The sequence below is a fragment of the Pseudopodoces humilis genome, chromosome 8, assembly GCF_049639895.1.
Source record: "Pseudopodoces humilis isolate 2021_Gansu_Grassland_sample_001 chromosome 8, ASM4963989v1, whole genome shotgun sequence".
Taxonomy (NCBI): domain Eukaryota; kingdom Metazoa; phylum Chordata; class Aves; order Passeriformes; family Paridae; genus Pseudopodoces; species Pseudopodoces humilis.
The window spans coordinates 37,762,338-37,785,941 of NC_142207.1; the positions used below are offsets into that span (position 1 = coordinate 37,762,338).

Here is a 23,604-nt window from a genome sequence, read left to right on the forward strand (position 1 = left end):
CAGAGCAAGGGAAACCGGGAATCACCGGGAATCAGAGCAAGGGAAACCGGGAATCACCGGGAATCAGAGCAAGGGAAACAGGGAATCACCGGGATAGAGAGCGGGGGGAGTGGGAACCACCGGGATAGGGATAAAGAACGGAGTTAGAGAGCGGGCGGGAATAGGGAACAGGTGGGACAGGGGTGTAATAAATGGAATTGATTCGTGCTAACTAAACTGTAATTGTTATTAAAGTTATTATTAGAAATGATGAAGAATCAGTGTTATAAAGCAGATGTATCCCTTTACAGATGTTACATGTCAAAATTAAGGTACAGGACGTAGTTTAGAAGATAAGTGGTGTCTCAAGACTAAAACAGCCTTGAGGTTGACCAAAATTAGAACGACCTTAGGCATTGGGCCTAAAGATTAGTAAATATCAGACTAATTAGTAGACTTACATAACACAACGCTTAGTACGCACACACAAACCTGTAAGGTTATCCAAAGGACAACGAGGAAGAGGAGAAGCCTTCGCCAAAAGATCACCAAAAGAAGACTGAAGACCCCCGAACAACAAGTGAGGCATGTGCCGTGAAGAAAAGTGACGTAAAGTCAGAAAAATCAGAAATAGGAGGAAACTTACGGGAAACGTTAATGAATATGTATAAACATACAGTATGTAAGTTTAGCTTGAAGTGCTTTGTTTTGTACATGAGGTGGAGTGAGAAACCCCCCTGCCCTGTACCCCAGTCGGTTTTGCTTATGCCTTAACCATTTGTAACCACTGGCCAATTATATTCACATATATAAATAGAAATATATATCTGAATATATCTACTAAATTGTACCTTTTTTTATTAAATTGTATTCTTTTACTAAATTGCATTTTTTTTATTATTTTGTATCAAATTTATTAAAGCATATCATCAATTAATTAAATTTGATTGTTTGGAAATTTGAAAGTCATTTATAACAGGGGAGAGCTGGGTTAGGGAACAGGCGGGACCAGGAGTTATCAGGACCATGAACAGCCGGGTTAGGGAGCGGCCGGGATGAGGCACAGACAGACAGGATACCTGCTCTGCCTGCCCGCAGATCCTGGGCCGGGATGAGGCACAGACAGACGGGATACCTGCTCTGTGCCTGCCCGCAGATCCTCGGCCGGGATGAGGCACAGACAGACGGGATACCTGCTCTGCCTGCCCGCAGATCCTGGGCCGGGATGAGGCACAGACAGACAGGATACCTGCTCTGCCTGCCCGCAGATCCTCGGCTGGGATGAGGCACAGACAGACGGGATACCTGCTCTGCCTGCCCGCAGATCCTCGGCCGGGATGAGGCACAGACAGACGGGATACCTGCTCTGTGCCTGCCCGCAGATCCTCGGCCGGGATGAGGCACAGACAGACAGGATACCTGCTCTGTGCCTGCCCGCAGATCCTGGGCCGGGATGAGGCACAGACAGACAGGATACCTGCTCTGTGCCTGCCCGCAGATCCTCGGCTGGGATGAGGCACAGACAGACGGGATACCTGCTCTGCCTGCCCGCAGATCCTCGGCTGGGATGAGGCACAGACAGACGGGATACCTGCTCTGTGCCTGCCCACAGATCCTCGGCTGGGATGCGTCCCGTTCCACACATGGAATTGTTCCAATTCCCTCTGCACCTTGCTTCAGATTGGAGATTCGACATCTCCAAGCTTTTTTGGCTTGGAACACGTGCATAACCCTAACCCTTATTTAAAGCTCAGTTAATTTACTGGGCCTGGGAAGGTTGTAACCAAGTGTTTTACACGTTTCCCATCAATGTGACATCAGCTCTGCTGACCTGGCATATTTGTGACACCATTAGCGGCTTCTGCTTTGCCCCCTGGCAAGAAGCAATCAAATTGCATTTCAAGGATTTATCCCTTGAATTTGCAAACAGCTTGAAAAACCCAACCAAACAATCCACAAAGGATGGGTCAGGGTTTCCTCAGCAGCTCTGTCTGCAACCAGACCCGTTGGCTGCTCCAAGCCCTGTCCAGCCTGGCCTTGAGCCCTTCCAGGAACAGGGCAGTCACAGCTTCCCTGGCCAACCTGTGCCAGGGCCTCACTGCTGGAACAGGAGCTGGCTTTAGGGGAAGAGCAAAAGCTTTGAGCAGCATTAACTCAGGGAAATACAAAGTGAGAGCGAGCAGGCTGGCTTTTCCTGAAGGGGCACCGGTGAGGATGTCAGGCTCTGGAATGGTGGCCCACGGACACGGTGTTTGCCAGGATTCCGAGTCCCCTGCGCACAATGGCCCACAGACATCGTGTTTTCCACAAGCCGACGTTCCCCGAGGCTGGTGGCCCACAGATACGTTTCCCAGGATTCAGTGTCACCTGTGCATAGGATGGTGGTCTATAGTCGTGGTGTTTCCCAGGACTTAGTGGCTCCTAGGAAGAGCGGCTCACGAACACGGCGTTTTCCAGGATTTAGTGTCCCCTGAGGATTGTGGCCCAGGTGCATGACGTTTCCTAGGGTTTGGTGGCCCGGGGGCGTGGTGGGCACCCAAGGGCGTGGCCGGTGCCCCAGAGCCCCGCCCCGGGCGCGGCGCCGCGGTGGGCACGGCTGCTGCCCGGGGATGTACGCCGGCAGGAGGAGGAAGAGGCCGGTGCCCAAGAGGTGAGTGCAGTGAGGAGGCTCCCCCTGGCCACCCCCGTGCGTGGGACCGGGCAGCGGGGTCCCGGCTGCTTCTGGGGAAGTGCCCGGAGCCGCTGTGGTGCGAGCGCTGGGCGAGCAGAAGGGAGCAGCGTGCTCGGCTTACTCGGTTCTAGTCGGGGTTCATTGGAGCTAACGCTGTGTCGGCTCTGGCACGCTGGTGGGAGAACAGGAATCCTAAAGATGCTTGTCCTGCATCCCGGTGAGGAAGCTCGCCGAAGAGTTTGAGCTGTTCAGCAGTGATTTGCGGGCTGGGCTGTGGTTTGGTGCCCGCCTAAATCGAACATACAGCAATTAGTAATTAGCAAAACATCTCGACTCCTTAATTATTAATTATCACGCTGCTCCGTAGCTGTTGCATAACGTCCTCCTCGGTGTGTTCCCGGTGTTTCCTGCCTCCCTCGCTCCTTCCCCCACTCCCAGGTCCCCCCAGCCTGTTTAAGCTCAGCTTTTCCAGGTGTGTAGGAACTAAAGGTGGATATATATTAATGGGAGGCTGTGGAGGGGGGACGGGGATGAGCTGAGTCCAAGCCCGGGAGGGGGGAGGGAGACGCAATGCTTTAAACCTGTGATGAGGTGACCCTGAGCCTCTCTTGGGAATTCATTTGGGAGTCCTGTTGTGGAACACGGAGGATGGCTGTTTTGCCACAAACCTGTCTCCTGCTCATCTTGGAGTGGCGATTCCAGCCCTCTGGCAATCCAGCCTGAGGGTTCGGGCTGGATTTGTGTGGCTCAGGAGAAAGTGTCTCTTTGGAGCGCAGAAGGGACCTCATTCCCTTGTTCTGCAAGGTAAGCCTTGGGAATGGGAATAGGAAGAGATTCTTTTTCTCTCTGATGGGTTGGATCTTGGAACAGGATCCTGCTGGGAGAGGCCAAGTGGAGCAGGGCTGGTGGCAGTGGGATGTGTGGCCGGCCGGAGGGGACAGGGAGGATGGGCTGAGGGGCTTCTCCAGCTCCTCTGCAGTTTGCTCAGGGCTTTTTACTTAAAAAAAAAAAAACAAAACAAAAAAACCCACAAACCCACAACAATTAATAAGAATTAGGAGACAAGAGATCAGCTCAGGCAAAATCCACTGTTGGGAATAATCTCCCTTGGTACTTGCCAGCTTGCAGAGGGGATACACTTCCTATTGGGTTACTGTTCAAAGAGCAGCTGGGGAAAAACAAACCCCAGCAGCATCACAGCCTTTGCCCCGCAGGGAGCTGAGCTTTCTCTCGGCACGGGGGCCACCAGCTTCACCGTGACCCCCGTGGCACGGTGTGCTTCATAACCATGGGGCCAAAGGGAAGGGAATTTAAACAGCTTTTAAATGTCTAGAGCAAGCTTCACTGTTTCCATGAGGTATTTTCCTCACTGGTATCCCCCCTCTTAAGGCTGGCCATGGAACATGCTGCCGCTGGGATGTGCAGGAGCAAAGGTGTTGGGGTGTCCTCCTTGGGCCTTGGGGTGACTTGCTGTTGGTTGTGTCACCCTGTGTGCCTCAGCCAGAGGATTTTCAGTGTTTGGCCAAGCTGTCCCAGTGATTCTGTTACACCTCAGTGTTTTACACACTGCCATGATCATCTCCAGTCTCATTTTCTCTTCTTCCTGGCTGTTTGGGGCTGGATTTGGATGGTGAGTGGCCAGAAGACTTTAAAGTATACCTGAGGAATCTGAGAGAAATTTTCTTCACTTTTTTTTTTTTTTTTTTTTAAGCAAAGGAAAACTATTTTCATTTTTCTCCTTCCTGGTGTGTGACAGTGATTTCAGAAGTGTTTAGACTTTCTAAGAGCCCTGGTGCCAGCGTGTTTTACCCCACTTGCATGGACTAGTTTGGAGCTGGGCTGTGCCAGCCTCCCTGTGAGAGGGAATATCCCTCCTGATGCTGCTCTTACAACCCAGCAGGCTTGAGATTTCCTGGGGAAATGCTGCAATTTTCCACTCAGCCTTAAAAGACCTCTCAGTCTCTCTCTGAGCTGTAAATTCAACAGGCACCCCAGTGCATTTCATTTAATGCTCATTTCCTCTCACATCACACATGCGAGCAGCCCTGCCAGATGAGATTGGAGAGGGGTTGTAGAGGAGAGAGCTTAAATTGCTGGTAAATACTGGCAAATCCTGTTATCCAAAGCTCCTTCTTGAAGTGAGGATGCCTGCAGAGAGGGAGTTTGTGGTTAGACAAATTACATCAAACCAAATGAGATGCATCTTAGGGGATGCAGCCGAGTGAGATACAGAGCTTGGGGGGGACTGAGGGGTTTGTCTTTGAGCTACGAAATTCAGATTGGCATTAAAAAATGAAGGACACAGGGTGACATCCAAGTCTCATTAAAGTTACTAACAGAGCTCTTACTGCTGTGCTGGGATTTTGGCTAAAATAACTGCAGCTCACAGAGATGGGACCTTGTGTAGGCTTCAGGCTGCTCTCCTGGACGCTGTTCCTTCTGCAGGCTGAGGGTTGCCCCCAGGGCCTAAGTTTGGCATCAAATGCTGGTTTAATTTGGAAATGCCCATCTGAAAGTCAGAAATCACAATATTGGAAGAAACCAAAACTTTTTCATCAACTTTTTTTTTTTTTTTTTTTTTTTTTTAAAGACTGGCTCTTTTCAAAGTGAAGTGCCCTAAACCACCCTTTGAGATATCCCTTTCTTTGAGTCATAGAATCCCAGAAGGGTTTGGGTAGGAGGGGACCTTAAAGCTCATGTCATTCTGCCCCATGACTGCCCCATCCCTGGAAGTGTCCAAGGCCAGGGTGGACAGGGCTTGCAGCAGCCTGGGATAGTTGAAGGTGTCCCTGGAATGGCAGGGGGTGGAATGAGATTAGCTTTAAGATCTCTTCCAACTCAAACCAGTCCGTGATTCTGTGATTTCTAAGAGGAGCAGGGTGTGTGTGGAAAAATCTTAACCGTTTTTCACTCTTGTGGCTGCACCAAAGCTAGTGCTGGGTTTGGAAAGAGCCTGTTGGACAATCCCAGTTTGATTAATCTCTCCTCTGCCTCTTCCAGGCCCAAACCACCCCCTCCCGAGGGTGTGAAGTCCAACCCCTCCAAGCGGCACCGGGACCGGCTGAACCAGGAGCTAAACAAGCTGACAGGGCTGCTGCCCTTCCCCGAGGATGTGCGCTCCAGGCTGGATAAACTCTCCGTCCTCCGGCTGGCCGTGGGCTACCTGAAGGTGAAGAGCTACCTGATGGGTGAGTGTCCCTGCTGGGAGTGGGGAAAAGCCCCTGGGATCAATCCCCACTGCACAGCTCATGTCCCACCCCAAACTTTGGGATGGGAAGTTGTGATTCCTGAAGGGTGCATGATGGTGAGTTGTGGGAGCAGGGCCTTGGATGTCCATACTGGCAGGAAAATGTCACCATGGATAGAGGGAGCAGCTTGGAGGCATTGCCAGCAGCTGAGACCTCCTGCAAAGTTTGTCCATCTCATTAGCAGCCATCCTTTATGTCCAGAACCTCTCCTGTGTCACATTCCCACCACCGTGTGGAGAAGAGACAGAGGTGGGTAAAACACCCACCTCTTGTGTACCATTGAACAGCAACATTGCCCTCATCTAACTGGAATGGCAACTCAAAATTAAATTAGTTAAATTATTGAATGTTCATAATATAATATATTACATGTTCCCTTTTATTGTATTTCATATTCTGTATTTCCTTATTTATTCTATATTTGGTATTCTTATTTTTATACATATATAGTTCCTTATATATAGTTCCTTCTTCCTCCCTCCCTAGTCTTCTTCAACCCTTCGTTATTATTATTACAGTTACTGTACATTTAATAAATTATAACATTATATATGGTTATATATGGAGCCTGGCGGGGGGGAGTCACCACATTCCCAGGAGTCCCCAGCATGTGTGGATAGGGACATGTTCCCTCTCCAGTGACTTGGGCCTGATGGAATGGGTGATGGGCACTGGGGAAGGCAGAGCACTGGGGCAGGAAGGCAGCAGCAGCTTTTTCTATTTAGAGGCTCTTATTGTCTTCTCCCTGCTGCAGACTGGATAAACTTGGCTCCCTTGGCTTTTTCCTCATGCCCACTCCCCTGGGCTCTCCCAGGGCCCTCTCCAGCTGGGATGCTGGGCTCCAGGAGCAGACTCCTGTGCCAGACTCTCCAGATGGGACCTGTGCCTCTGAGCAGGAGCTGGTTCCCTCTGGATGTGCTCAGAGTGTGCTTCCCAGCATGAGAGCTGCTCTGGGAAAGCATTTGCCATTGCAGGGGTTGTGGAGCCCAGTTCTTCCAGGCCAATTATTCCCATCTGTCTGCTTGCCTGTGATTTCCAGCTCCTTCCCCTTGCTCTGCCCTGAGGTTCATCTTGTTTGACTTCAGATCGTCCCAGATTCAGCAGAGTCAGCCTGGCTCTCGGGTGTGCCCGATGACCCGTGCCTGCTGCTGGTGTGTCCTGCTGGGCATTTTGGGGGGACACGGTGGTACCCCTTGTGCTCTGCTTTCTGCCTCAGGTTTGTTGTCCTGTGCTTCGTGCAGGCTCCTCTCCTGCTGCAGGAGAGTGTGGCATCACCTGGTGAGCATCCCTACCCACTCCCCATCCGCAGCCCAAGCCCGGCCTTGTCTCCAGGCAGGAGGGAGATGGATGTTTTGAGAGAGAGATAATTGCCTTATCTCCAGGCAATTGAGAGACCAATTGCACAGTGGGCTCAGGGTGGTGCCCTGAGGCACCTTTTCTCCTTGTGCTGTCTCTCCAGCCCTAGAGTGGAGCTTCCCAGCACTGTCAGCAGCTTGTCTGGCTTCTAACACCAGGAGAAACCTGAAAAGAGGCATCCAGGCTTCTCCATCTTCTCTGGCATTTCTGAGGTGTGGGTACTGTGTGCCTCTGGCTTGGGAGCAGACCTGTTTAATGGGGTGTAGGAAGCCAGGCATCAGGGTTTGGGGTGGGACAGAGCAGAGGACAACCACAGTGAGTGTGGGTGCTGGTATCACTGCTTCCACAGTGGATACGAGGAAAGGGACTTGTCATCTGTGTGGGATCCTGGCTTTCATTGCAGGGTAGTGACTCACTTCATCATCCTTGGAATCTGCTTTGCTTTTAAATGTTCTTCTCTGTGCTTTAATGAGAAACCAGGCTAATTAGTAGTTTGCTGGAAATGCCAAGCTTCAGGCCTAGAGAAGGAAGCTCTCAGAGCTCCCTCTGCACCTCCATGGGCTGATTCGTGGTGTGCACACCTGTAACTCCTCTGTGCCCTGGGGCAAACACTGCAGGTGTTGCACAGCTCTCTGCTGCCTGGGATCTGTCTTCCTTGAGCAAAATCAGGGGGCTCAGAGCTTGGTCTCCCCAAGCTTTGCCCATTGGGCACAACCTGTGAGCGATGCTGGGTAGCGGTGACAGCTCTGGCGCTATCCCAGCCTGCCTTAAAGGCACTTGAAAGGTTTTGTCACTTGGGTAAACAGTGGCTGAACCTCACTGCCAGACTTGTGCTGAGCTCTGTCTGCAAACCAATTTGCAGTGGTTGCTGCTTGGGCCTATGTCTGACAGTCTCCCAGACAAATAAATCTGGAGTGACTTTGCTGATCCCTGTCTCTGAGAGCAAGTGCCAAGGAGAAAAGCTTGTGTCTGTGTTGCCAACTGCCACGATGCTCTGGGCTCTCTGCGGTGTGACAGGAGCCTCACTTCGTGTAAAGAGGGAGATATCACAAAAGCTTGGGTGGATTTGAGTGCTGAGTGGCTCAGAAAACCTCCAGCTAGCTGGAGAGCTGTGCTGGGGTTCGTTTCCTACTGTTCCTGTAACAAAGGAAGCAGATGTTGGGGCTGCATATGTGGCTCTGCTAAGGGCAAGCAATAAAATGTGGCTTAAAATGCTCGCTGGGGTGGAGAGACTGATTAGGGAATGTGCTGCCACGCCTTCTTCCTAGGACACCAGGCAGGGATATCTGCAAGAGAGAGGATCACAGAGTCCCAGACTGGTTTGGTTTGGAAGGAAGTTCATCCAGTGCCACCCCCTGCCATGGGCAGGGACACCTCCCACTATCCCAGGGTGCTACAAGCCCCATCCAGTCTGGCCTGGAACTCTTCCAGGGATCCAGGGGCACCCACAGCTGCTCTGGTAATCTGTGCCAAGACCTCACCACCTTCACAGCCTTCCCAACATCCAACCTAACCCAGTCTCCTTCAAAACCCACGGAAAACCCTGTTGTGGTGTGAGACCACACTCTGGAGTCTGGCAAAGCTTGAGATACCTAACAGCTCCTAGCAAACAGTGTAGAGTGGGCTACCTCCCCATCCAGCTGACCTGGCTGGAGCAGGGGCTGGGCTTAGGAGGTCTCACCAGGTCCTTTCCCACCTCTGCTGCTGGTTTCAGTGGTTCCCTCCCCAGTTCTCTGCTGCAAGGCAGCTGGCAGCAGGTCTCCCTGGGTAATCTCACTGTAGCCAACACTAAATTAGCTTTTTTATTCATCTCCTTGCTGTTTGTTGCTACCATGGGCCAGAGCTACAGGGGTCTGGGCCTAAAGGAACTGAAACAATGAAAGGAGTCAAACTCAAATCTGTCCCTGGGCGAGATCCTGCAGGGATGTGTGGGATGGAGATTTGCAGCAGCAGGTTTGAGAGGCTGGTGTGGTCTTGGGGATGCCAGCACTCCCCAGGGCATTTCAGTGCTCCTCAGAAAACACAAAATGACTTTTCCTAGTAGTTCATAATCTGTAGGTTTGGCATTTGTCTGTTTCACTTGGATGGCACAAGCCTGCTCTGCATGGCACCGTGCCTTTGTTAAACAGCTGAGGCAGAGGTTGATGCTGATTTGACTGGGTTTGGGATTGGATCCAAGAGGAAAACAGTTGTGTGTGGCTTGGTGTTGCTGGAAGAGCTGGGAGCTCCTGGTTTTTGGATGCCAGGCACCTCTGGAGCCTGTTCAAAGAGAAGTGTTTGCTATGGATGAAGCTTGTCAACTCCCCTCAGTGTAACCCAGTCTGTGAGGGCAGCACTGGCTCTGGGGTTGTTACCAATAACTTTTTATTTTCAGTGCCAAATCCCTGCCAGAGGCAAGGGGTGTGTTTTAGCCTCCATGGCTGCATTGCCATGTTTTTCTTTAGGAATGTGTTGGGCAAAAAAATGAAGAGATTAGATGACTTTGCTCCTTTTTCCTTCTTTCTCCTGCTGGAAGTTTTTCCTCCATCGCAGGGCTTAGGAGCCTCCTTGCAGAGGCAAGAAAGCCAGCCCATAGGGATGTGTGGGGTACATCCTGATTCATTGATGCTGGAAACTGCTGATCCGGTGTCTCGGTTTTGGAAGACAGGTGTCTGCTAGGGAGGGCAGGAGCCTCCCTTGGACTGAAAATGTAGACCCTTTCCCTCTGAATTATTAGAATTTTGAAATCAAGGGACTCTCAGGCAGAGATCTGGGGATAGGAATAACAGTTCTTTTCTAATATGTATAACCAGGTAAGCAAACAACAACAGTTACAGCATTAACAACAAAACAGAACCAGGGGCCCTGTGACAGCTTTCTCGGCTGAGACGGGAAGGGATGGAGGAGAGGCTTTGTTTCACAAACCCCTCGGGCGGGCAGTCCTGGTGCTCCTGCAGGGCTCTGAGGAACAGTCGGCTGGATCAGCAGGGATGAGCTGAGATCCTGGGCTGGTGGCTGAGGTGGATCAGCAGGGATGAGCTGAGATCCTGGGCTGGTGGCTGAGGTGGATCAGCAGGGATGAGCAGAGATCCTGGGCCGGTGGCTGAGGTGGAACAGCAGGGATGAGCTGAGATCCTGGGCCGGTGGCTGAGGTGGATCAGCAGGGATGAGCAGAGATCCTGGGCCGGTGGCTGAGGTGGATCAGCAGCTCCGCGGCGGTGCCTGGCACTGCCACACGTCCCGGCAGGACAGGGGGTGCGAGGCCACCAACAAAGAGGGAAGAAGAAGCAGCAGCTCTGTCTGGGTGATGGTGAATTCCCTTCTCTGTCCCACAACAGCCCACAGCAAAATATCCTTCTCTCAAGCCAAAGAAACCTGCCAAAACTGCCCCCGCCCTCCCCTTTTCCTGCCCCCTTCCCCCCTGGGCCCTGCTGAACTCTGGTTTCTCAAGCACCCACCAAGTACCAGCAGTCAGGTTTTCCCCACAAATAATAGGTAAAAATTCCACAGGTGAGCCAGAACTAAAGGAAGGACATCTAACCCCCAATATGTGGTCTGGCATCTTCTGGCTGGTCTTGGGGTTCAGGACAGAGCTGGATTTCCCCCTCCTGTCATAAAAATTACAGCCTCTGTCTTAGCACTTTGAAAATGTGAGTGATCATCACACTGCTCCAGCAAATGCCTGGGACTTCCCTGGTAACTGCAGATGGCTTTTGCCATGGTCTTCTTTTCACGGAATTATGGAATCATTAAGCTTGGAAAAGACCTCTACGATCATCAGGTCCAACCATTAACCCAGCACTGCCAAGCCCACCACTAACCCATGTCCCTAAGCACCACATCCACATGTTAATTCCCATTAATTGTCCAATATGCACTGCAGGAGGTTGGAAAAACTGGGCACAAACAGCAAAAGTGCACCGTCCTTTTACCCAGTTACTTCTGGTGTGGGTATATTACAGCTTGGATACACATTGGACCCGTTTCCTTTAATCCCATTAATTTGTGGTCTCAGCTGCTCTGTGTGGGACTCTCAACTGCTCCATTAGAGTTAAATGGGATGAATTAGCCAGCTTTTAATACAGGTCCTCACCTGCTTTGTCCTGCCTGGCAGCCAGTGGGGCCCTTTTCCTCCTGCCAGCCAGTGTTTCCAGTCCATCTTAGCCCCTTGGAGACCTGGCTTCAGCAGGCTGAGGGATCCATGGCTCCAGGTGGGATTCCAGAGGGTGGCATCTCCCCATTTTGTCTCAAGCACATTTTCAGGAGTGATCCCTCCCTCCCATGAGGTTCCCCATGTTGTAAATAGCCTGGGGTAGGATTAAAATGTTGGGTTTTCCTTTCCAAGTCAAAAAGTGACTGGGAATAGCCTCTTTATCCCTGGTGGTTGCATGGGCATGGAAGTGCTTGGGTTTCTCTGGGGATTGCTCCTAATCCTGATGGTTCTTGGCAGTTTGAGTGAGGATGAGTTCAGAGACCTGTTTGGAGGAGGAGAGCCACAGGAACACCATGGCACCTGGCTGTGGATGCTGAGGACTGGGCTGGATGTGAGCACCAGCTGCTCCACACCACCAGGACTTTGGACAGCACCTCTTTGAGTTTCCTCCTCTCTCTCCATGCTCCAGACCTTCTCCCCAGGTCAAGTGTGTCACATGGGTGACAGATTCTGGAGGATTTTTGAGCTTAGCTGTGCAGGAATGGACTGCTCTGTGTTTGAGAGAAGGGAAAGTAAGCACCTTTGGTGGGAGCTTAATTGCTAAGATCAGTGGGAGAGGTGAAGCTGGAAAGCACAAGATGGGTATTTCCTGCTGGATGCTGAAAGCCACAGCAGCTCTCCTCAGCTTTCCCTGCAGATGCTGCTGGTGGACACTGGGAGAGGGCTGTCAAGATGTGCATGCTCTCAAGAAGTTCTGTGCCCTTTTGGAGCTTTGTTTTGGAAGAACTTGTTTCTTTTTGAAAACCCCTGCCAGCCTGCTTCATTTCAATACTTTAGAGAGGAGCCAGGCCTTCAAAAGAAATCAAATTTTAAATGAGAATTTATGTTTCATTTTGAAACTATTATGCTCCATGAAGTGTGAATTGAAGCCATGTGGTCCAGATGGGATGCTTTTCCATCGGAGTCACATGCCAGTCACGTGAAGAGGCTTTTTGCTTGGTGTTTCCCTGTTGAATCTCATCCTTCCCAACCTTCCCCAGAGGTCTCACATCCCCTGAGCAGGCTGGTCTGAGAGCACAGGATGGGAAAGAGCAGAAGCTGTGGCTGATGGGGAAGGTACAGATGCTGCCTGAGGATGTCCAAGGAGTGCTGAAGGTTTAGGGTTGGAAGACTTATCCCAGCTCTGTGGAGATGGAGACTGACCCTGCTCCAGAGCACCCTCTCCACTGCTATTTGTGTCACTTTATGCAAGACCTGCAGCTAATAACCCTACCCTACTCTATCCATGCCCTGGCTGCTGACCTCTGTGGATGGGTGCTTGTTGGCATTCAGGCTCCAGACATAAATAGATCCCAGGGACGTTTTGACTCCAAATTTGTTTTGAATTCAAACATGCCAATCCATCAGGGAAAATGCTTTTGCATGTTGGTGGTTTGCTGCAGAGCAGATCAGCACTTGCACATGAAACTTCTTTAGAGTCCAAATTGTTTTGGCTTTGAACTTGGTGTTACCAGGGAAGAAACCAAACAAACCTTTAAATCATTTCAGTAGTGAAGTGAGAGCTTATGCCATGGAGCAAATTAAATGTATGGTCAGACGTAGGATGGTTTGAGGTTCTTCCTCATTCTCAGCATTCAGAGGATCTTTCCCCTTTGGATCCAGCACTATCTGACACGCAGGGCTGAGATGGGGCAGGCAGTGCTCTCTGGGATGTGAATTACACAGCACATGTGAGCTCTGTTGGACCTCTGGGAGCTGCAGGAGCTGGAGATGGTGGCAGAGGTGGGGTGGCTCCCACATGGCAGCTGCTTTGAGCTTTTCTGTGATTTTGTTTTTGTTGAGCTGGCACAAAAACATGCCTTGAAAAATCATCCTTTTGCTGGCAGCTGAGCTTGGATTGAGTTTTTTCAGTGATAATCAGCAGATAAAGGACCATGCTGGGGATATCCCTTGGAGCTTCTGTCCTCATTCCTGTTCCCTGAACAAGTGGTTCTGTGCGAGTCCCACGGAGCTCGAGGTCCCGTGAGTGGGTCAGCAGGAGGTTTCGTGCTGGCTGCACCCTGGGATGTTGCCTTCAAGGCATGCAGTGCTGAGGCATGAGGCAGCTCCTGAATCAGCTTGGGGAGCTCACGGCAGCAGGTCCTGGGAGCCAAGAGGAGTCACTCAGGTGTCACTGGGAGTGCCACAGCCACCAGCTCCTGGTCTGCTTCCAAGCAGCCAAAGGTGGAAGGGAGAAAACAAGTATGGGTGCTTTGATGGCATCTCAGGTGCTTTGGGAAGCTTTGCCTGTGTCTTTCTCCAACCCTGAAGGGCAGCAGCACAGACAGAGCAGCCCAGTGGGTTGGCTGGAAGCCAACTCCAGCTCTGCCAGGCTCTAACCAGAAGCCTCCTGGCTGTGTTGGGTGGTTGTCAGGGTGCGACACTGATAACTCAGTTCTTTTCCTCTGGACCAAGATTAATGAGAGAGAGACTGTTTTCATGTTTGGGCTCAGTTGTTTATTCTTCCTTATCTATATTACATCTTTACAGACAGTGAGGAGCTATGTACACTAGGCTAACAAGCTACAAAAAGGAGGGATGAGGTATCTCTCCAAGGTCTCTTAAGTGTCAATTCACCCAATAATGAAATGCCAAGTAACTTATTTTTATTTATAACCCAATAGCCAAACACCTGTGTCCTGCAAAGTGGATTCTTCCATCCAGTCACCTAATATTACCCAAGAACCCAAGACAAAGGAGAAAGAGCCACTCCCCTAAATCCTCCATCTTGTACTTCATTTACTAAAATAGCTAAAACTCCAAACTCTTTCTCACCCAGTGACTTAATATAATTCTATCTAACTTACACATTCATATTCTCAGTTTCTCCACTTAGTTTTCTTAGTTTCTCTTAGTTTAGAAGCTTTCTCTATGGTCTTAGGTTAAACTCGGTGTTCTTTCGAGTGTCTGAGCCTGTCAGCACAGATAAAGGGATATTTTTTGTGCCTCTGACTCCAGCAGGTGGTGTTCCCCAGCCTTGGCAGCCCAGGAGCACTCAACCCCACTCTGTCCTTTGCTTCTCTGCCTCCCACTCTGGCAAGAGCGAGGTTTCCCAGAAAGGGGATCAAGAAAGGGAAAGAATCTCTTGGAGGAAGCCTCGGGCAAGTGGGCTCTGTGCCAGTTCCTCCTGTCTTCCACACTGATTTCTTGCCTTCTCACTTGCAGCTACATCTCCAAAGGTCAGCAACTGCATGGATCAGCCCAGAGCCCCAGGAGGGGACAGAAGGACAGAGCCACAGGGTGAAAGGGAGCTGTTTCCTGAGGGGGAGCTGCTGCTCCAGGTATGGTGATGTAGCTTGGTCATTTGGGGTCTCCCCAAGCAGCTCTGCAGCTTGTGGTCCCTTCTGTGGAGCAAGAGGAGACCCTGCCTTGCCCAGAGCTGCTTCACTGTGATTCCTGCAGGCACTGAGTTCCTGGGGACAGACACCACTGACACTGCTGACCTGTGACACTCACTGTGTGACCTGGCTGGGACCAGTCCAGATCCCATTCACACCACTCCCTCTCATCCCAGTGCAATTTGCTGCCCCTTACATCTCACAGACACAAGCTGCGTCCCAACCAAGAGGTTCAGGGATGTCATATGGTGGCATAAGGATTGATCCCTGAGTAGTTCCCAAGGTGCTGGCTTGGTTCATTATCTTTAGCAAAGGCTAAGAGGGGAATGTTGAGAGCTGTGGCACAAAACATCCCCCAGGAACTCCTTGCCCTGCCTGGGGCATTGTGTGAGCTCCGTAGGGATGAGTTCACAGCCTGTCTGGGATGGGATTGGATGGGAAAAGCCCAGGTTCAGTTTGTAGGTTGTGGGGGAGAAAAGGAGTTGGCTGTTGGAAAAATGGTATTGGACAAAACCAGTGGGAAATGAGAGCTTTGCTTTGTAGAAAGGCCAGGTGTGTGGCATGAAACAGGTGACAGTGAAGCTGGGAGCACAAGGAGCTGGTCAGTCAGCCTCCCATAGTGCTGCTGGTTTGGGCTGCCATCTATAACTGTGAGCCAGAAGGGCCTGGCCTGGAAAGGTCACATGGAAAGGCTGACTGCTGGGCATGTCTGCTGAGGAACATGCTGTTCACTGGGACTGCAGGGCGAGCCTGTGCCAGACCTTCAATCATTCCGTGCACTTGGCTTCTCCTGTGCCTGGGTTCTCACAGAATCCCAGAATGGTTTGGGTAGGAAGGGACCTTAAAGCTCATCTTGTGATGAGCTGCCAAAGGCAGGTACACCTTCCACTGTCCCAAGCTGCTCCAAGCCCTGTCCAGCCTGGCCTTGGACACTTCCAGGGATCCAGGGGCAGCCACAGCTTTTCTGGGCACCCTGTGCCAGGGCCTCCCCATCCTCCCAGGGAAGGATTTCTTCCCAATACCCCATCTCTCACTGCCATCTGGCAGTGGGAAGCCCCCCCTGTCCTGTCCCTCCATGCCCTCTCCAGCTCTCTTGTAGAGAAAAGAATAAGGAAACACTCCCCTAAATCCTCCATCTTGTACTTAATTTACTAATATAGCTAAAAGTCCAAACTCTAACTTTCTCACCCAGTGACTTAATATAATTCCCTCTATCATACACATTCATATTCTCAGTTTCTCCACTCAGTTTTAGAAGCTTTCTCCATGGTCTTAGGTTATTGGGTTATTAGTTTATTGGGGCTTCAGTTCTCTTCTCCCAGCTCTCCAAAGACCAGCAGATGGATGCTTGGCTCTCCTTGAACCTGACTTTAGTCACTTCAGCCCTGCTCCTGCAGAGCCCTCCAGGCATCAGGCAGTGTGAGCAGATCCCCAGCAGGAGCCTCCATGTGAGATTTTGGCGAGGCAATAACTCCTGGAAGCTCAGTGTGACTTTTGGCAGTGAATCCTGGACCACACAGGGTCCCCCATGGCACCAGCTGTGTGTGAGTGTGACGGTCATGGAGGAGCAGCTGGATACCAGGAGGGAGCTCCAGGCTGCCCCAGCATGGAGCTGCTCCTTAGCCGCTCCCCAGGGCTCTGGACTCGAACCATATGATGGCAATGTGTTGAGCCACCTGAGCATTGGCAGACTGGGGTGATTGAAGGCATCTGGAGAGCTTATGAGGTGTTACTGTGACAGAAATCCCTCCACTGAGCTTTCTGGTCGCTTTTTTCCCCTCCCCACAAAGATCATTTTAAGCACAGACGGATTTGCAGAAAGCTCTGATTCAGTGTCCCTCAGGGGGCTGCAGCACACCAAGTGAAGGGACTGGTCCCCCAGCAAGCTGGATCTGTGTGCTGGGTTTCCATTTAAGGTGTTCTTTCCCTAATTTCTCTCCTATTCCCTAATAAGCATATCACTGTCAAGAGTAGGGGGCATGAGTTACTATCTAATGCAGTGCTTCGCTTTTGGGGGAAATCAGCCTGAAATTGTCACCAGAATCATAGAATATCCAGAGCTGGAAGGGACCCACAAGGATCATCGTGTCCAAAGCAGAGCCCCAGGAGAGTGTAGCTATTCCCAGCTGGAGAGAAGGAAACCAGCTGCAGGTCCTCCATGAAACCTCTCTTCAGCTGGTCCCTCCTGATGCAGGTGCTGCCCTGCAGTGAGAGGGGGCTCCATGGGGGTTTGGAGAAAGAAGTTGGTCCATCTTGGTTGGATCGTTTTTCGTGCTACAAAAAACTCCACAGAACTGAGTCTTGCATGGTTACCAGGTGCTGTCCTTCTTTGTGGGGCTCCTTGGAGGAAGAAGGTCCCTTCTTGTCCCTGGATGCTAAAGAAACACCTGGGGGATTTCAGCATTCAGCAGCTGGATTGAAGCTGGGGAGAGTAACTTTGGACAGAACTTTTGCTTTCAGGCACTCAATGGATTTGTCATCGCCGTGACTGGAGACGGTTACATTTTCTACATCTCCCCTACTGTGCAGGACTACCTGGGCTTCCACCAGGTGGGTACTGTGTTTTCCTGGCTGGAAACAGATACATGCAGTCCTGGTGTGGGAAGGAGGTGTGGATGGGGAGCAAAGCTTCCCAAAGGGCAGCAGCTCCTGTGGCAGGGGAAGGAACTGGAGTTGGCCTGTTCTTTACTCTCAATCCCTGCTCTTCTAGTGCCCAGGAAGGGAAACCTTCTGTGTCCTCCTCCTGACACCTCTGCCAAGCTGTCCAGGAGCAGGCACTATTCTCTTGTGTCATTCCAGTCAGATCTCATCTACCAGAGTGTGTATGAGCTAATCCATGCGGACGACAGGGCCGCCTTCCATCACCAGCTGCACAGGACCCCACTGCACGCTGCTGACAGTGAGTGCCAGGGTGGTCCCTGCAGGGTTTCACTTGAGCAGCTCTGAGCCATGAGCTCAGGGTGTGCAGCACAGCTTGGAAAGCTTCCTTTTCTCTTTGCTTTTCCAGCCTTTCCCTCTGAGCAGCCGCTGCTGGCTGGATGCAGTATCACATCCCGCCCCCAGCACCTCCATGCTGAGAAGCAATCCTTTGTGGAGAGGAACTTCACCTGCCGCTTTCGCTGCCTGCTGGATAACTCCTCAGGATTCCTGGTAATGCTGGGACACCCCTCTGCTCCCCCTGTGCCCACAAGGTGTTCCCCCAGAGCCACTTGTGTCCCACAGGGATGAGAGCACAGCCAGTTCCCACCTTGTTTGCTTCACACCCACGTTTTCTAATCCCTGTAAGGCCTTGAATTTGCATGGGCGCCTGAAGTTCCTTCTTGGGCAGCAAAAGTCAGCAGCAGACAAGTCCCCAGTTGCTCTCTTTGCCATCGCCACACTCCTCCAGCCTCTCTCCATTCTGGAGCTCCGGACCAAGACGCTGATCTTTCAGACAAAGCACAAGCTGGACTTCACTCCCATGGCCTGTGATTCCCGGTAAGGCATCTCTCACTTTCCCCATGACAAAATCCCTGGTTCTGGACAGAAAACTAGACCTGGTGGGGACAAGGAACACCTGTCCCAGCTCCCATGGCCTGATGCTTTTGTCCCTCTGCTGCAGGCCCCCAGTAACACAGGGAGCAGGTTAACAGGGCACTGGCACTTGTCTGCCATGGTTTGTGAAACAGGGGATGCAGCTCAGCCCAGGGCAGGGCACTGCAGCACCCAAAGTGGGAGTCCGGCCTGTGGGGTGCAGCTATAGGGACTGCACCCCTGGTGTCACTGCATTCCTGTGCTGTTTCCAGGGGCAAGGTTGTTCTGGGATACACGGAGGTGGAGCTGTGCAGGAGGGGTTCCGGGTACCAGTTTGTGCATGCGGCTGACATGATGCACTGCGCAGAGCACCACGTGAGAAGTAAGTGCTGGGGGGCTGTTGGGGGGGTGTTTGTGAGCTCCCTCAAGGCTCTGGCCTTGCTGTACTATTGCTCCTTGGTGCTGTCTGTCCCGGGGCTGGAGTAGCTGCGATAAAGGCTCTTCCTCCTGGATGAGCTCAGGGAGCTGGCGGAGAGACAGCATCCTGCGTCTCCTGCCCCCATAGCACGGCCACAAGGTGATGCTCAACCCCATGGCATCTTGCACATGTCATTTGTCTGGCTCTGCGGGGGAGCTCTGTCGCTGGCACTTCTCTTGTGTCCCTGCCTCAGTGATGAAGACGGGGGAGAGCGGGCTGACGGTGTTCCGGCTGCTGACCAAGAGGGGCAGCTGGCTGTGGGTGCAGGCCAACGCGCGGCTGGTGTACAAAGGGGACAGGCCTGACTGCATCATCGCCCGCCAGCGAGCCCTGTCGTGAGTATTGCTGGCCCCCTTTAGCTGCTCTGGGCGTGGGGGGCTGCCCGAGGCATGCAGAGGCCGTGAGGGCGGAGGAAAGGATCGGTGGGGTTGGAGCTTTGCAGCGTTTGTCCTCCTGCAGTGTGATTGAAGCGGCTCTGAGGAGGTGGTTGTGGACATGCTGCCTGGGAGCAGCAGCCCTTTCCTGAGCCATGCAGATCTCCCCGTGGGCTCCCCAGAGCCTTCTTGTAGCTGGCCCAATCCAGTCCCCTTTTCCTCTAGAAAAGCCAGGGGCAGGGCTGTGAGTTCCCCCCTTGCTGTCAGAAGGGTGGGTTTGCCTGGCCTGGAGGAACTGCTCATGCTGCTTCCATCCCCTTTTCTCTCTGCACCAAAGGAATGAAGAAGGGGAGGAACATCTCCGGAAGAGAAACGTGCAGCTGCCTTTCAGCTTTGCCACGGGGGAAGCAGTCTTGTATGGGAATGACCTTCCTGGGTTCTTGGACTCGTTCCAAACCAAGGCAGAGTTGCAGGTGCAAGCAAGCTCCAACTCAGAGCAGCACTTGGTAGACCCCAGCTCTCTCCTTGGGGCCATGTTGAAGCAGGATGCATCCATATACAATTCCAATGCTGATAACGTGCCTCAGTTCTCCCTGCCAGGCTTCATCCCTGAGCCTGATGGGCTGAGCCAGAATGAGGACATCAGCAGTGCCAAGGAGGACAGCAACTCCCTCCTGGTGGTCATCGAAACCCTCTTTGAGAAGAGTGAGGTGGATGTAAACATCTGCCAGAGCCTTGGCGTGGACAGCACAGAGCTGCAGCAGTGGGAGGAGGCTCTGCTCAGCCTGGAGGCAGAGGAGGAGCTGCCAGCTCAGGGGCTCCAGAGGCCGGGCACCAAGGTGACATCCTGTGTGGAGCAGATGCTCCTCAGGGAGGCTGCTGGGAAGAACCTGGACTTCCCATCCTGGCATGAGGAAAACAGTGCTGTGGCTCACTTCCAGCGCTGCTGGGCAGCTGGTTCGGTGTTGCCAGCCCCAGCACAGCCCCGGGCAGCGGGCACACAGGGAGGCCATGGGGCTGTGGGCTCTGTAGCCTCTGTTACCTCTGAGGGCAGCTCTGCCCAGCCAGAGCAGCAGGGCCCATTTAACCCAGCCAGGCCGGTGGCAGGGACGGTGCTGGGCATCCCTGTCTCTGGCAGCAAATCCTCTGCAGCACTTCAGCTGGCAAGCCAAGCATTTCAGGCAGAAGCTACCCCCTCTGCTGCTGTTGGTGGCACTGTTCCTACTGCTCAGAGCCAGCCTGTGTGCCAGCTGGTGGGCTCAAGCTGCCCACCCCCACTGCACTCAAACAAGTTGGTGACTCTGTGGCAAAATGTCCCCCTCCAGGCAAACCCAGCCAGTTGCCCATGGGAGGCTTGGCTGGCCAGAGCTCCAAAACAGCTGGAAGCTGCAGGAGCACACGTGGAATCCCAAACTCTGCCAGCTGGCAGCCCTGAGAGCCCCTTGGGGGCTGGGCTGTGGTTGCCACCCCTGTCCCAGTCTGTTCCTTGCTCTGCCCAGGGCTCGAAGGAGTCCCTGTTCCGCAGGGATGGGAAGCTCTGTGATGCGGAGGCTGCTCTCCCTGCACCCTTAGGAGTCAGGCAGTTGCCAGGGCATGGCAGCTTCCCCAAACAGCCCCTGGCAGCCCATGTAGAGCCCAGCTTTTCCTGGGAAGGGGAGCAGGCAGTGCTCCAAGAGGACAAGTGGTTCTCGCAGCTGTGGCTCCCGCAGGCTGGGGCAGCTTCTCAGAGGAGCCACGGGGAAGGTCCAGTGCACCCCAGCAGGCTCCTGCTGGGCCCCAGCACAGATCCCAGTGCCCACCAGATGGACTGCGTTGTGCTGCCTGAGTGCCAGTATGGAAACAGCCTTTTTAGGCACAAGAGCAGCTTCCTGAGGGATGCTGCTAAAGTGTCCTTTCCCCAGCAGCTGGGTGCTTTGCCTCGTCCCACTGAGAACCACCCTGGAGCACCCTGCTCCTCACCGGGCTCAGTTTCGAGGTCCTCAGCAGCTCTCCCTGTGAAGGTTGCAGGAGCACCCCTGTGTGCTGGGCAGGGCCCTGGCTGCCCCTCAGTTCCCTTCTCAGCTGGGCAGCCCCCCATGCCTGTGAGATCCAGCTCAAGGTGAAGTGCGAGAGCTGCAGGACCTGAAGGGCACCTGGCTCCTACGGAGGGTCTGCCAGGGGTGCAGCCACACCATCTTTTGTGGGCAGCCTGGTTTGGAGCTCACTGTGAACCAGGAGCCCTGTCTTGGAAAGCCACCAACAGCTGTGAGCTCATACCTGCCAGTCGTGCTCCCTGGTTTCCCAGGATTTTGTCTTCCAATGCTGTCAAGCAGTCTAGGATGAAGTGGTTTGGACTTTTCGTTCCATGTGAAGTCTTTCAGGGAGATGCAGCTGTGCCACTGGGGAGGCTTACAGGTTCTTGGGGTCCAGGGAAGGACATTGCTTGCTGGCACGTCCACGTACTTGGGGTAGCCTCTTCCAGATGGAACTGGTCCCTCACAGGCAGGTAGCACCGAATGCTGTTTCTCAACAGAACAGTGTGGTTTCCTCATCTCCTGTGTTGGACCACCCTTGTCATGTTGCTGTTTGGTCCCCTGCATCATCTCTGCCTGCCTGAGCCTCTTTTCCTCATGTATTCTCCATCTCCAGAGACCGCCCAAATCCTTTCAGAAAGGTGTTACCAAGCACTTCAAAGAGCTCAGCAGCATTGAAGGGTCTCGGTGGGAGTGGAGGCACCTCGGGGGTTTGGTCTCTCCAGCAGCTTTCCAGGGGAATTTGGGAGAGACAGGTACCAGGCCTTTGTGAACTTTCTGGGATGCAGGGTGGGGAAGGTCCAGCCAAGCTCCCCTTGGGTTTGTCACTGGCCTTCCTCTCCTCTGCTCCACAGTGCCATGGGACTGAGGAACAGCGAGGGTTCCCCTGTGGTTCTGCCAAAGCAGTGAGAAGGAAAGGCAGGGAGGGATGCAATAACCACTCCTCTCCCTGTCAGACCCACTTGGTGCCCCTCAAACCTGCAGCCCAGCACAACCACTTGGTTGAATTCTCTTCCTTTTCTACATATGTAACCTCAGATGTGAATGAATTGTTTTTTCCCCACCACTGAGCAAAGTCTTGCAGATCCATCAGGGAAACTCACAAAAAAAGCAATGACTGGGGAGGGAGAGAATAATTTGAGACCACACTGGCTTGCAGCATTGGGCCAGAGAGATCAGAGTGCTTAGGGACATTCACACCTTCCCCTCATGCACCCATCACCTTGAGTATCACATCTGCCTGTACACCAGTGTTAAGCATTTAGCAAGCAAATTAAATCAGCAATTTAATTAGCACAGGACCAGCAGCAAGCCCACATGTCCTGGTGTGGAGTGGCCTCATCTCCATGGGTCTCTTCCTTCACGCCCAGCTTTGCCTCAGCTGACGGAGCCTGGGAAAGAGCAAGCTCCTGTCTGCAGCCTGGCAGCACAGCAATGCTGAAATGTGCTGGACCACTGAGGTGGCTTCGAGGAGCACCTAGGATGGGGCAAGGAGTTGACTGGCTGTGATCTGGATCCAAAAAGCAGCAGAATGGACTCTGCTCACCAGCCTCTGCTGTTCTGGCACCTGTGGGAAAGTGCTGGGGCATACCAGGGCCTCCCACTCCTGCAAGAGATGGGCCTTGGGGTGGGGGCGCTGCTGCTTGGGGCCCTGCCAGACCCCCCTGTGCTCTGTCACTGGTGTCTGATCTCTCTGTCCCTCGTGGCTGTGCAGATAAAGTCTGTTCTGGTGCCAGCGTCTCATTTTCCGCTCCGTGATTTCTTTGTGTTGCTGGTGGCAGCCAGAAGGTGCTGAGGAGAAAAGAGCTGTCGCGGAGCCTCACCCCTGTGTTTGGCTATGTATTAAAAAAAGGCGATTCGCTTTGTGTGGTGCCGATGTTTGTTTCGACCCGAAACCATGTCTCTCCATTTCCTCCTTGACTGAGCAAGTGCTGGGAAAAGCCTGGTCTGGGCGCTGGGCGTGTGACACTCGTGTTGTCGCTGTCCCAGCTACTGCAGGCACTCGCTGCAGCGACAGTAGCACCCCCAAACTGCCCTGTGGCATTGTGGGGCTCACAGGCAGGGTTACACTCGGCACTGACACGCGTGGTTGTTAATATCCGACTATTAAAAATTATTACAGAGATGCCTCTGCTCGAAACAAGGTGTAAACGACACCATATGCCAATGCCAGTAGTATGGATTTTTATTTAATGGTAAACGTGAGGGAGAAGAGGGAAAAGAGGAAGAGGGTGAAGAGAAAGTGACAGAGAAACAGACTGCGCAGAGAAAAATACCATTACTTTGTAGATTTCCGTGATGTTCTGCTGGTGTCTCAGTGTGCTGCTGAGGTGGTGACTGCAGACTACACCCGTCGAGTGGTGAAGGGAAAGAGTCCGACAAACACCACATCCATTTGGTTTATATTCTGTTGAGGCTACGTGGGAACATCCCCTGGGACGGGAAGCTTCACAGCGGAGAATGT

At 52.7% G+C, this 23,604-nt stretch overlaps 1 protein-coding gene across 1 annotated transcript; it reads left to right on the top strand.

Moving 5' to 3' along the window:
• The first annotated feature begins 2,564 nt into the window (after positions 1 to 2,564).
• On the top strand, positions 2,565 to 23,041 carry LOC102113087 (uncharacterized). Its single transcript, XM_014261229.2, is given in 11 exon segments — positions 2,565 to 2,629; positions 5,651 to 5,838; positions 14,591 to 14,706; positions 17,224 to 17,313; positions 17,563 to 17,662; positions 17,771 to 17,913; positions 18,050 to 18,240; positions 18,549 to 18,658; positions 18,948 to 19,089; positions 19,466 to 21,201; positions 21,204 to 23,041. Coding segments are annotated over 11 exon segments (2,907 nt in total). The 5' UTR covers positions 2,565 to 2,588; the 3' UTR covers positions 21,254 to 23,041.
• The last annotated feature ends 563 nt before the right edge of the window (positions 23,042 to 23,604 follow it).